This window comes from Nipponia nippon, unplaced genomic scaffold (genome assembly GCF_047370975.1).
Source record: "Nipponia nippon isolate SJK-2023a ecotype South Korea unplaced genomic scaffold, ASM4737097v1 scaffold_3, whole genome shotgun sequence".
Classification (NCBI taxonomy): domain Eukaryota; kingdom Metazoa; phylum Chordata; class Aves; order Pelecaniformes; family Threskiornithidae; genus Nipponia; species Nipponia nippon.
This window is the reverse complement of record NW_028262347.1, coordinates 67,323,086-67,336,464: the sequence shown is the minus strand read 5'-3', so window position 1 is coordinate 67,336,464 and position 13,379 is coordinate 67,323,086. Positions and strand designations below refer to the sequence as shown.

The window sequence follows — 13,379 nt, the reverse complement described above, 5'->3', positions numbered from 1 at the left end:
GCATAAGAGCCATATATTCACTTTGGTGAAAAATACCCTTTAGAGCCTGTTAAAAGTGGCAATAACAACCTACAACCTCACAACTGATCCAGCAGGTTTGTTAATACCTGCAGAGAGGATACAAGCTTCCCAACACCCTGATACCTGGTATCGATGATACCACGGATCACCTGGAGTTCTGCTCCTACGTCATCACGTTCACTTCAAAGCCTCAAGAGGAACTGGCAATCGGGGTGTCATTCATCACCTAGCCGAGAACCGTTTTTCGACAGAAGAGCTCGTCACACCAAGCAACCCACACAAGATACAATTAAACAATGTCACTGCTAGACAGATTAAAATTGCAGCTCAATAGAGGAACTCACTGTTACTAAGCAATTTCATAAATTAAGTATGTTCTGGCAGAGCTTCTCTGGAAGGTATTAGCAGTGATCCAAACACCAGGACCTAGCAAATTTCTTGGGTGAAATCCTGGCTCTGTTAGAGCCAATGGCAAAACTCCCAGGCACTTCTACGGAGCCAGGATTTTAATTTCTCATGCCAGCTGCAACGCACCACTATGGCTTTGGGCAAACTACACTAACTCAACCTCCCCAGTTATAAAAATGGGCCACTAACCACTGCTCGTGGAGGTACTGTGGAGGTTTCACAGAAGCTCCCCATACAGAAAAGGGGAAGCATTACCAATCAGTGCAATTTAGCAAACAGGCTACTTCAGCAACTCACCGTCAGGGAAATACTCCACTGATAGAAACACCAGGCTTGCAGTTTCAGCAGGATTAATCTCTTGTCCTGTGGAGGCTTGGTAAAACTATCTTCCTTATGAATTCCATGCACAGAAGACTGGCTCAAGCTCTGGTGCAATCCCCTCTCTCAGGACTGCAAGATGACAATCTTCGCTAGTTTGATATTTTGAGAATTGTGTTTGGATGATCCGTAACGATCCTATCTACATCAAACGTCAGTTATGTTCTTTCTCAGGCAAAGCATGCATGTGAATAGTTGTCCTCACAAGTCTGAGATTAACCAACACACACTGCTACACAAATGCACACATTAACTCTGCATAACGCACACATTTGTTTAAAATTAATTCTGGGGTGTTCTTGCAAATAAGTTTTATGGCTGTATAAAGAGAGGCTACAAAATGAGATTGGGCTCCTTGGTAGGTGGCATGTTACATTTTTTTAAGAAATATTATTCCTCCCATATAAATGCACAACAGATGTAACATTCGACCTAAGCAATAAGATTTATTACTATTTTTAAAGCAAATTCAGCACAGCTTAAGAGAACACTGTACACGATTCTTCAAGCTAGGAAGAGGTTCTTCTTGTCATCGATGCAAGTTTTGCAGTTGTCAATTCTTGCCCTCAAAGCCAACCCACAGTTTAGTATTTTAGGCTTCTTACAAAGGTGATGATCCTGCAATTCAATCTGCTAATGTAGCACATAGCGGTCTCCCTCCAGTCACTGCAGGCATGGGCTCGTATCTTTGCTTTTAGTAGCAAAAGAAATCTGCATGGCCTCTTTGGTCTCTTTTTGAGCCCAAAAACATTTCAGGTGATTTATGTTAAGCATACTACCAATAGCACATGCAATCAGAAGTGATTTTCACACATTGTTTGGCAATAAAAAAAACCATTACAGCTGTGATCAAAGAATGGAGTCTCACTTACATCGTCTTACATTAATTTCTTTACCTCATGCACTTTTGTATAAATATTTATTGTTTCCTATTTTCTTCAGAGGCCATAGTTCTTCTGTTTTCTAAAAATAACCTGCTTATGCATAGTCTTCTCTTTTCAAAGCACTGTTCTTCTTCCTTTTTTTAAGTTCATTCCCAAGATCTCTGTGCATGGAAAGTAGTGAAAGAGGGATATGTGTAATGTTACTAGCAAACGTGTTGAAAATATTTAAAAATGAGGAACAATTCTCGGATAAACACCTTCAATGGTAAACAGTTCTGCGAAAAATCAATAGGCCTCCATGTCATGTAGTAATTTTGTATTTTGCATAAGGGCAAGAAACCTGAAAATTAGAACATACCTGAACAGAATATTAAAATCTCATTTCAAGAAAACACTCATTTTTATTGCTCAACAGCTTCAACTATCAAGTAATTTTTCAGTTTTTGCATTTCACGTCACCTAACGTAATCCTGGATAGTCCAGCAGGCAGCCCCTGACCAACACTCTCCATTCACCTCAGGTGAATCCCGGAGCTGACATTGTTGTATTCACATTGGAGAAATCAACGCATCTGAAAGTTCATCTCCTACCTCACCATGCACATAGTCAAGCACTTAAAATGGTGAACTTCTATACAGCCTATAAAGAGAATCCTAGCATTAATATACCGCTTTCACCTCATTTTTCTGATATGGACAACTACCAGCTTGTAACCAAAACGGCTTTCTGATCCTAAGTTCAAAGCATCGCACCAAATTTGGGGCTGCCCAAGCACATTCTCCTCCTGGAGAAAGGCGTGGGACAAAGTTCTTGGACGCTCCTCTAGAAGATCCACGCAACACTGGGAACACTGCAGATCTGAGATCATATCAAACGCATCACCTCAATTTAAATGCATGCTTTCCCAATTCATCACAATTACATATGCCTGCAGGTTCTCTCTGAACTGCTGTTCCCCAAGACTCTTTAGTCGAGGAGTGTTCATCAGTTAGCTCCCTAGACATGGAGCACTTTAGGTAGCCCTTTAGTAGGAGGTGTGCTGACAATCTTTAAGAAAGGCTGTAATTCCAATGGGTGTCTCCCGTTGGTGACTGAACATCAGCCAGGACAAGAGGTTCCCAGACTTTTTAAAGGGATTCATCTATTTTCTGCCAGAGAAAAAACACATTAAGCCTTTACCTCTCATTAATGGCTGTCAGATTCAGGGTACTGATATCCATACAGATGGTGCATATTCTATTTGAAAAGTATGTGAGTGCATTTGCAGTGAGTATTGGGATTAGACCCACAGGCCAGGGAAGTTTCTAACTGTCTAGTGCACAAGCACTGCTCTAGTTCTCTTTCATTTTACACTGGTTTTGTTCATTTGGTTTTACAAAAGTAGTAGCAGTGGAAGAGGTGTCAAAAGCAAGCAGCTTGGCCTGTTCATATATCCTCTTATGATATGGCTTTATGCTAAGACTTTCTGGTATCTGGAATAGTGTCTGGCTTCCTTTAACACACTGGGAACACCCATCTCTACTGTATCCCATCCATTTGGGATAAGATTTGACATCTGAGAGAAAAGAGTGCTATTTTCACTCGTAAGGTCAAAGAAGTTGATAGCCATGCCTGCTGCATGCTTTGCTGTGATGAGGGAAGTATGATCCTCTGTCCACCTGCAAAGATATAGTCTCTTGGACTTGAAGAATGTCCTCAGTCAGAGACGGAGATCCTTGAGAAACTGACCACCAGACTGTCAAACATTATCAAAAGATTGACTAGGGCATATCTCAGAACTAGGACTGGGTACTTCGTTACATAGTGCATTTTTGCCGATCCTTTGAGCAAATTTCAGTACAAGGTGTGAGGATTTCAAAGTACCCATAGTAAGAAGTAAATCACAGAAAGGCTCATCAAACCGCAGGCACGAGTGAGGGTTTTCTGTAGTTCTGTAACATCTGCATATGTCAAATGAGAGACTTTGTTCTATACATAGAAATGCAATGGGCAGGTTGCATTGCTTCAAGAACAACAGGATTTTTTAAAAATTGTTTAAGCGTTACCTTTTCAGGCATTTTGAATATCCCCTGAAATCTCTGGTAACATAGTGGTTGGCAAACAGCAGGAAAGGAGGGAAGAAAAAAGGCAGAAAAGTTTTCTGGAAACAAAAGACAGTTAATCATTCACGTCGTCTCCAACTCCTTTGGCTCACAAAAGTCTCAAGACAGACTCTTGCTTTATAGTTAAAAAAAAGAAAAAAAAGAAAAAATTCTCTACTGTCCTACCTTCTCTACTCTACAATGTATGATGGAATCCAGAGTCACAAACTGCCTGGACTTCACAGGCAAAGGCCATGTCCTAAAGCAGTTCATTTCATGTCTCCCTCACACCCCGCAGACAGCCTTTCCCCCTAAAGCGAAGAATCTCACAATATCATTTTGTGTAATGTTCTTTACGTATTTTGACTTACACTGCTAAAGCACATTTATTTCAATCAGACTGTGCACATGTGGGTTTTGGGAGACTGTTGGGGGTTGGGTTTTTTTAGCTTTTTCCTTAGCTTGATATTCTGCACTCTTCCTGGAACCGGCCATTTTGATTAAAGATTTTGCTTTGTAATGAAAGCAAACCAGGGACTTCAGCTTTGAAAGAGAGAGAGCAAAAAGAAGCAGCAAAAACATGTGGTGATTCTTATTTTCCTTTCAAGAGTGACAAAACAGAATATGCAATTCAATACCCAGGATCAGTTAATTTTATCTGAAAAAGCAGCTTATCATGTAAGTTAACATTTGCTATGATTATAACCCACATAATGCTAATTTCCCATGTAAAGCTCCCATGGTGCCCCCATGAGCCACCTTCACACTTTGGGAACGTGGGCATGGGGGCAATATAGGTCACCAGTTATCAGCCTTTGTTTTATTTTACAGTACATTCATGATTCTCTGTACTTCCAATGGCAAATACATCACGCTTGGTTGGCCGATGCTGGTATCTGATATTCCATGATTACCTTGGCTTCAAAGTGAGACAGTAATGCACATTTGTGTTACTCTCCCTTTAATGTAGTACAACGCTGGACACAGCTCAGAAAGAAATCCCTAAAATCCATTACCTATTTATGATCATGTACAAACGGATATCTATCATGTTAAAAGAGAACCATATGTTAAAGTGGAGGCTAGAGCCCAATAAATCTTTTTGGATGAAAACCCTTTTCAAAAAAAAGGAATAAAATAATTAACATTTGCTTTTGCCAGTAGAAACATTTGCTCATGAATCTCCTGGGAAGGGAAGGGCATTTAACCTTTTTACATGCCATCCCCTCAGACATCTCTGACCCCCACTGCAAAACAGACAACAAAGATTCCCGACTCCACACTGCTGATTAAACCCCTTGTAAGAAACATCTGGATGAAATTTTCTTGGCAGTTGATTCTGAAAAGTATATAAGAAGCAGAACTAGGGAGCCGCCATAGTTCAGCTGAGTGACACAAAGATGATGGTATGGAAAAGCAGATTTTTCCTTGAACACATTAACTCCTAAATACTAGCTTGTGACTCTGCAGGCAACCTCATTAGCAGAAGAAAAATAAATCCTTCTTCTACTCTGCATGCCAGTGTAGAGAAGGCAAATGGGCTTTGAAAGAAACCCAACTTGACAATCTCTTTTTTTTTTTTAATAAAATAATAAAGGGCTTAAACAGTTTACCTGCCTAATACTTAACTTCAATTGTCAGGTAAGAGAGAAGTCATCCATGTCCTTAACTTCCAAAAAAACATCTCTTAAATTCATGAAGGATTTCAAAACTTCTATGCTTTCTGAGAAACTCAGCAACAAACTGGACGTAATGCCTTCCTACCGTCTCTGTCAATACACCCCCAGGCCTAAATTAGCAAAAGTGACCTATAATTTTCACAGCCTGACGTTCAAAATAAAGGATGTCCCAGCCCTCTGCTGCTTGAGCTTAAAGAGCCTGTCCAATGCAGCTCAATGTATTGTTCCCTTTTGGAAATACAGACCCTGGAATTCTCACAGTTTTCCATATGTACAACAGACCTAAAAGTGAGAAATTTTCACTCTTGCTATTAAGTGAGTAGCAGCAGTGAAAAGCCTACACGAACCAGGCCAACTTTACTCTGTGGCTGCTGTGTGTCGAGAAAAAAGGAAAGAAAAAAAGCAGCAGCAGCAGCAGAGAACAGCACCAGAGAGAGTCTGACACAAAGGTGCAAGAAAAAGGAAAGCAGCGGGGAACCTTCTGCCCCACAGCTGCTAGGCTGAGAAAATTCCAGGGGATGGGGCAAGAAACAGGCAGAGACACTTTGGCCCTTTCCAGAAGCCAAGGCATAGAGCGCTTCAGATTTATCAGACTGAATTATAATTACTCTGACATAAAAAATGAAAGCTTCAGCACAGTGCAGGGCCAGCAACCTGTAATTTGCTACAGTCGGTGAAAATTTGATGGGGTATGGGAAGGGCGTCGACTTTTCAGTTGGGGCACTGCTCTAAAGAAATACATTATCAGTATGTGCTTAAAATTGCTCTGTAAATATTTTTAAGTCACGAAGAAATTAACACATAGAGACAAAATCTGGTCTAAACATTTTATCTCCAATCCAAACTTCACATTCTAAAGCACCCCTACTTACTCTGGCTACCCCACTCTGATCCCGACAGATCTAAAGGAGGGGCACCTATTCAAATCAGTACTGCTATCAGTTTCTCACTAAATGACCATATTCACAAACACCTTGTTATATGTGTTTCCATTTATGAGAAACCAGTCTTCAAAATTTAGGAGAAAATCTGGCAGTTAATGAAATTTCAGCATGGGACAAGAACAGTCAAATGGAATGCAGGCCAGAAATTCAATCACAGAAGTGTAAGAGTAAGAAGAAATAAGTTCAGAGCTGTTTTTCTTCTATCAAGATAAATAAAATACTGTAAATATTTTTTACATTATTCAGTACTACCACTGGAATGGTAATGAATGAATAAAAACAGAAAAGAGGTTTATAGAATCCCAAGTAAAATCCAATATTCATCAAAAATAGTGGAAATAAGAAGTTGTCATGTAGAACATCTACATGTGACGGCCACACCACTTTTCCAGGCAGGAGGTAATATCAGTGTAGATTTAGGGTAGCCACCTGCCATGCGTGCCATCGTAACTCAAGAGAGTTGATTTCATGGCTAAGAGAAATAATTTAAGACTACTGCATCAAGGGAAAATCTGCAATTTTGTTAAGACCCTTTGATGTAACCAGTGTATGCTTTGCAACTCCAACAGACACCTCCCTCTACATATCTGGTCCGCACCAAACAGGGAAGGTGAGATAATATTCTGAATCCAGCAATGTGTATGCAACCAACAAACGATTAAACCGAGTAGTAAAAAGCAGGTGACTGGAAAACGTGGAACCAAGGCTTACAGTGTATCAAGAAATGTCCTTACACTTAAAAAATTATAATGCACTCCAAAATCCATTTGTTCAGGCAATCCATGTACAACAGAAGGCACTGTTATCCATATGAATCTATCAATTCTGCACAGCAAAAACCTGAGAAGTGCAACTCAATTAGATGCAGCCTGGCCCTTCCCAGTCATTCAGGTTCCTTGAGGACAAATGTTTCCTTTCAGTCCATCAAATTATAAAAACACCACAAGAATTTGTACATTACAGTAGCTGGTTAGAAAGAGCATTCTGGTGGGGGAAGCACACTGCTATTTTCCAGAAAACCTTCAGCAGCATTAAATTACCCTCCCCTATCACTCAGAAGTCACGATGATTTCAAGAAAATGTAATGATGAGACCCTTTCCATTGACCTTTGTAGTTGATCCTTCAGTTGCCACCAGGAGTACTTCCAGCAAAATTAAATGCTGTGATCAGTCCTTTGTTGTCAAAGGTGTAGCCACTTTGTTGTTCTATTGTCTTAGTCTCTAGAATTCAAAGAAGGGAAAGGATATGAAAAATAGTCTATAGAGAACGCTTTTGCCAGAGACGATACAGCTCAGTTAAGAATGCAAGGTTGTGGAAATAACTCTTGGTTGAGTCAAAATTTCATTCCCTAAATGCAGTGACAGTAATAAATTACACTCAGATTTTCTCTAAGTGCATAAACAGACACACACCTCTACAACAGAGCTGAGAAATTAATCCTCTACAGAATCAGTCTATGTTACACTATTCTGCATGCTTTTTGATTAAATCTGAATTCATTTTCCACGATGCAAGCTTCCTAAACATCTAAAACCTTACACTGACTGTGAAGGCAATGTTAGCAGTTAAAAAGATACAAAACTGTTAAACACATAATAATCTATAGTAATCTTCATCAAATGCCTGGCTGACAGCTAGATACTGCCTTAAATTGCTCTTCATTTCAAATGTCAGATTGTGCAAAACTAGTTCGTACCCTGTTCAAACAGCAGCACATGTCAATGAGAAGGCAATTAATTAGAAGCAACAGTAATCTCTCTGAATAACACACACTTCCAGGCAAGGGATAATATAGGCGCAATATCCCACTCACGCTTCTCAGGAAATGCTAATTAGCACAGAGATTTATTCTCTCTGTTGCTACAGATTAGATGCAGTTCCAACATCCCTGCAACAGATAAAATGGCCCCAGAGAAGTGACTCACCTGCAGCATTTCGCCGGTGTTCTGCTAATGTATAAATTTCCTGCAGCTGTTTCTTCTGATCCTCACTCAACGGTGCTGTCAGCGAATGGTACCAGGCTGCATCTCGGCTCTGCACCACTGTCAGAACAGGAATGGATGAAAAGTCATTATCAGGTTACCTTGAAAGTTAATTTCAGAACAAAATAAAACACACAGAATCCCTGGCTGGTTTTAAAACAGAATTTGCACTGCAAAACAGGTTCGGTATTCCTGTCAGTTTTCGTAGCACAGAATCCCCACTGTAATAGAGGCAATCCATTTTGGGGAACTTAATTACATCCTCTGCTTTCTGAAACAGAAAGTTAACCATGTGGCCATTATTCATGGACAATGAAGAAGTGAATTTTCTAATTTAAAACTCATATCAAAACTAAAAGCAACAGGATTAGTCAAACAGGAAAGGAAGAAAATAATTTCTCCATTAAGATTTTAACACCTAGATAGTGACAAATATTTCTATATATAGGAGTCCCTCTAGTAACCGAGTCCCACTTATTTAGGCTGTGATTGAAAAGTTCTAAAAAAGAACATGAAGAGAATTAATCTCTGGCTGTATTTGCTACCATTTGTTTCTTGCAGTACTTGTAAGCCAAAAAAATCTTAGGACTAACATTAGAAAGCAAGATCACATTTTCCAGTTTCAATAATCTAAATTATTACTCGTAACAAAGAAAAGGGTTTTTGCCGGTGATGGTCATAAACATCTCCACACTATTTCATCATGTTATACCATTCTGCCAACTAGCAAACACATACCTAAAAGTGCTTGTGTAAAAAACTGGTATTCATCAACACCATTTTCAAGGTCAAGAGGTGTGCTGAACCCTTCAAGAGCAGTCTCTTCCAATGCATCTTCATCCCAGTCATCATCATCATCATCTTCATCCTCTTCCTCTCCACCTCCACCACCACCACCACCACCACCTCCTCCTCCTCCTCCACCATGATTCTCCTGCATTGCCTGGCTCACTTCATTTGTCTCCTCCTCATCACTTGGTATCTCTTCTGCAAAAGCATTGACGTGTTTTGTAAAACAAAGTTTAAAAAGTATATGGAAACAATGACTTATGAATGAAGAACAATTAATAAATCTAGGTTTTCGTTGGTATGGGGGCCCTCTGTTAACACCTTTCCCCCAAAATCTTAGAAGAATTGGAAAAATGAAGCTGTTAAAATGTTTCCTACATTCAAGATCAGTTAAACTTCTGTTTCTAAGCACACCTGGGGAATGTGAAACTGCTATCTTTTTTCTTCTTTATGCAGTCATTGTGCAATTATAGGATCCAAAAATTCTGAGGAAATGTGTCTTTGACAAAGTGTTCCATCACTGTGCTTTTTAAATTACAAACAAATAGAGACTTGCATAGACTTCACAAATTGACACAAAACAAAGAGAAAACCAGATGTAGACCAAATGTCTGCCTGCTATTCTTCAGAGTGCTCCTTTATTTGAACAAACTTAAAACAGCATTGTTTGCTTAGCTTTACCTTCCATTCTGCTTATGAAACAACTATTACATCCTGAATTAAATGCAACTTCAACATGCAATTCTAAACACTGCTATTTCTTACTTAAGGAAAAACATTTCTGACTTATAATAAAGATAAAAAAAATCCCCCTCCAATTCCAAACCTTCAGCTCTTCCTGTGTTAACAGTTTAGAAAGAATAAAGACGACTATATCTGCAATAAGCAGGGACTGAATCACAGGACAGAGATTTGAAAATTACTGTGCTGTTTCCATACTGTATGCCCGTGCATTGAGAAGAATTCTGTAATTCCATTACAGAACAATTATGTGTGAAATTTGAGGGGATTACATAATCTGCTTACAACCAATCTAATTTTCAGACCTCAAACCATCTAACTCCTTTTCCAAGTCAAATACAGCCACACGTATCTGCCTGCAATGCTGTGTAAAATCCACTCCCCACAATTCCCTCCACAAGGTATGCTTTGATGTTTTTTCTCTTCTGGCAGACGGAGCAGTAAGAGGTCTGCCTACTCCAGTAACCTCAGCTGTCTCTAACCTCACTTTGCAAATCACTTTCCATTTGGACAAAGATGACTTGCTAGGATTTCCTTCAAAGTTCAACCGAACAGGTCTTTCAAACAGTTGAGTACTAGGAACAGCTTCTTTCCAGGAATCAAGAATATAACCAGTGCAGTCCTGGGAAACTCCTGCTGCCTATGTGAGAAGATGGAGCACATTCACAACCCAGAAGAGTGGACTTGCAAGTTTTGTTGTTGCTCTTAAACCAATACTACCCTTTCACAAAGTGTTAGCTGTTATACGTTGAAACGTTTTCATTACATTTTGGGAGGAAAAATCAATTCCTAAGATGATCTTTCAAGCACCCAGTAAGCCGAGCTATTTTCAGCAGACTAATGAGTCTTAAAAATGAACTGCAATTTCTTACCCCCTTTAAATTAAATCCAGACAAAATCCACAATGTGAAAAGGGGAGATTTTACCATTATCTTCTGCAACGTGTTTTTCATCTTTAGCATGATCCTCATGTTCTGTGAGTTCTCGTGAGGCGCAAACTTGTTTTAAGCCCAGGAAGAGGAGGAGGATCGAAGGGACAATCTGGGCAGCCACAGCATCCACTGCAGGCGGTCGGTTCTGCAATTCCATTAGGATGCTCAGTCCTATTATACACATCTTTCTGTCATGGAGTCTGAAACAACAGACATTTGTTAGACAAAAACCAGATTTTCACTGCAAGGATATGTAGAGACCATTAAAGTCCTGGTGCTTGACATGGCAGAAGACAATGTCACAGAGACTATGTTCAAAGTCTATGTTCGAAGCTCCTAAACACATCATTTCCTTTGTTCTGAATGCAAGTTCCCCCCTGGAAAGTACTTGTCCAATAACAATTAAATATATTTCAAGCACTGGTCAAATTCCTGGAACAACTGCTTCTGATTACCAAATGCAAAGTTTGTAATGCTAAATAAATACTGTTTAATAATTACGTGGAATATCTTGTCTTTAATAAAGCATTTGATACAGATTATCATCATTAAATAGGATGGAAAATTAATTTGCTTTGGCTTCGACAGCAGTACTGTTGCAGGGATTGAAATTAGCAAAAAGACTATTAGTGAAGAGTAATGAGAAGCAAGAATGCACGGAATTGCAGGGTGCATTTATGGAGTGCCACAGGGCTAGCTGTATTTAAACATATTTATTAAGAGTCCATCAGAATGGCTGTATTATACATCCAATTTCTGACACTAACTTGAGACACACTGCTACCTCCAGTGAAAGCAGGGAAATAATTCCACCGTATCAAGAATAACTGGCAGTACGCTCAAACAGGGAACTTGCAAATGAGCAGACGTCCAGTAAAACAAACAAACTCTAGATAATTGAAGGGAAAGAAAATCATTAAATTAGTAGCAGAAAGATTTTTATGTGACCATAGCCAGGAACCTAGGTAAGAGCCTATGCTCTTAAAAATAAGAATTGATTTTCACTTCCAGAAATAGAAGTTATTTGCAAACAAGAGAGGGAAAAATTCTCTGCCTGCCTGTGCAGATAACCTTTGGTTCTCCTTTACTGGAAACACCAGTCAAGTCTTCTCTAACACTATGGTATTTTGCTATTAATGGCTTGAGAGGAGCTTGTTTTGTTTCAACTATTCAATCTGATGCTGACAGCTTCTGCGCAAGCCTTCTGCAGGACAAGCAGTTCCAGCAAGAAGTTTCAGCAAGACCTACAGAAACCAAGCAAACCTCCAGAGCTGGCAGAAAATGGCCATCCTCCAGACTCTCGGTAGGTACTTCGTTACTGAATCAGTTTTACTTTGGAATGAAGAGGATACAAGTTGAGAGAGAAGAAGCTAATAAGATGTGCACCACAGACTGCAATAAAGCTTACAGGGGAAGAGCCAGCTCAATCCACCACTTCAAAAATCGCTATAGAAATACAATTTTAAAAGTGCTTACAATTTCATTACCAAAGATCCCATATAATATGCTACTGAACTATAATATTCTTTAAGTAATACAAGTGATCATGTATTACAGCTTTCTGAACTTTACACGTGCTTAAACAAGGCTGGGGCTCTGGAGGGATTTCATTACACCTCCCACGTTGTTAGTCCTGTTAGGGCTTAGTGAAGTGATTCCATTCTCAGGGTAGTTGACAACAACAATAAATTATATATGACCATGCGTAACATTATGATCACAGAAGAGCTTCCAAGAAAAACAAAGTCAACTAGCATATCAAATGACATGCTTTGTCATGTTGGGTTTGGCTGCTCCATTACACGTGTTGAAAAATGTGCAAGTAGGTGAAGAGCGTCCTTCCATCACTGCTAACTGCAATACTTTCTTTTCAGAAGGAATGGGGCACAAAAGAGGGCATACAAATCACCCAAGGAAACTGAGTCAGGGAAACAGGGTCTGTTTTCACACAAAAAAAAATTAAATCCCTTACTCCTGTCAGTTTATCTGTGTTGAAAGCAAGCTCGTTGCCATTTGCTCTCATGCCAACACTGTGGAAACCAAAATCCAAGCTAAAGATGATGCTATCTGTGAATGAAGCATAGCTTTTTTGGGAGAGTTGTCCTTACTGCAAGTACAAAAGGAAAGAACTTTCTCTACCTCCTCTCTCTGCCAGCACCTTCATCCAAGTTTGACCAAAGCTCTGTAATCTATGCACAAGACTTCCGTCCTGCATCTTGACACTGGGAAGCCATGAAATTTCTTCAAGCCCCACATGTATAATGAAGCAATTTCAGTGTACATGCACCAGAGTAGTTAATGACACTTGGCACTACCTTTTAAAATACATTTGAAAAAGTTACCATTACACAATGCCAATTGCAAAATGCAACACAATAAAATGTCAAAAAAAATCTTAGCAATTAGTGGTTTAGCTTCATATTAAATTATCTTTTCTGGACAGCAAACGTAAGTGCAAGAATCAAGCATTGCTGTTCAAAAGGAAGTCATCATTAGGAAGCAGACCAAATGGCCAAAAAATACAGCATATTTGTCATGC

General features: G+C 39.4%; 1 protein-coding gene across 3 annotated transcripts in view; it reads right to left on the bottom strand.

The window, feature by feature from the left end:
- Window positions 1-1,215: 1,215 nt before the first annotated feature.
- Window positions 1,216-13,379, bottom strand: part of IPO8 (importin 8) — a 52,320-nt gene continuing 40,156 nt past the window's right edge. For 2 of the 3 annotated variants that reach the window (XM_087765368.1, XM_087765369.1), the window contains 4 exons: window positions 10,835-11,040; window positions 9,117-9,365; window positions 8,322-8,438; window positions 1,216-7,616 (listed from right to left, as the gene is read on the bottom strand). In XM_087765368.1, the coding sequence (XP_087621494.1) occupies window positions 7,519-7,616; window positions 8,322-8,438; window positions 9,117-9,365; window positions 10,835-11,040 (670 nt within the window). In that variant the 3' untranslated portion in view covers window positions 1,216-7,518. Of the gene's footprint in view, window positions 7,617-8,321; window positions 8,439-9,116; window positions 9,366-10,780; window positions 11,041-13,379 lie in introns of those variants that run through there. The other variant, XM_087765370.1, reaches the window with a different exon arrangement.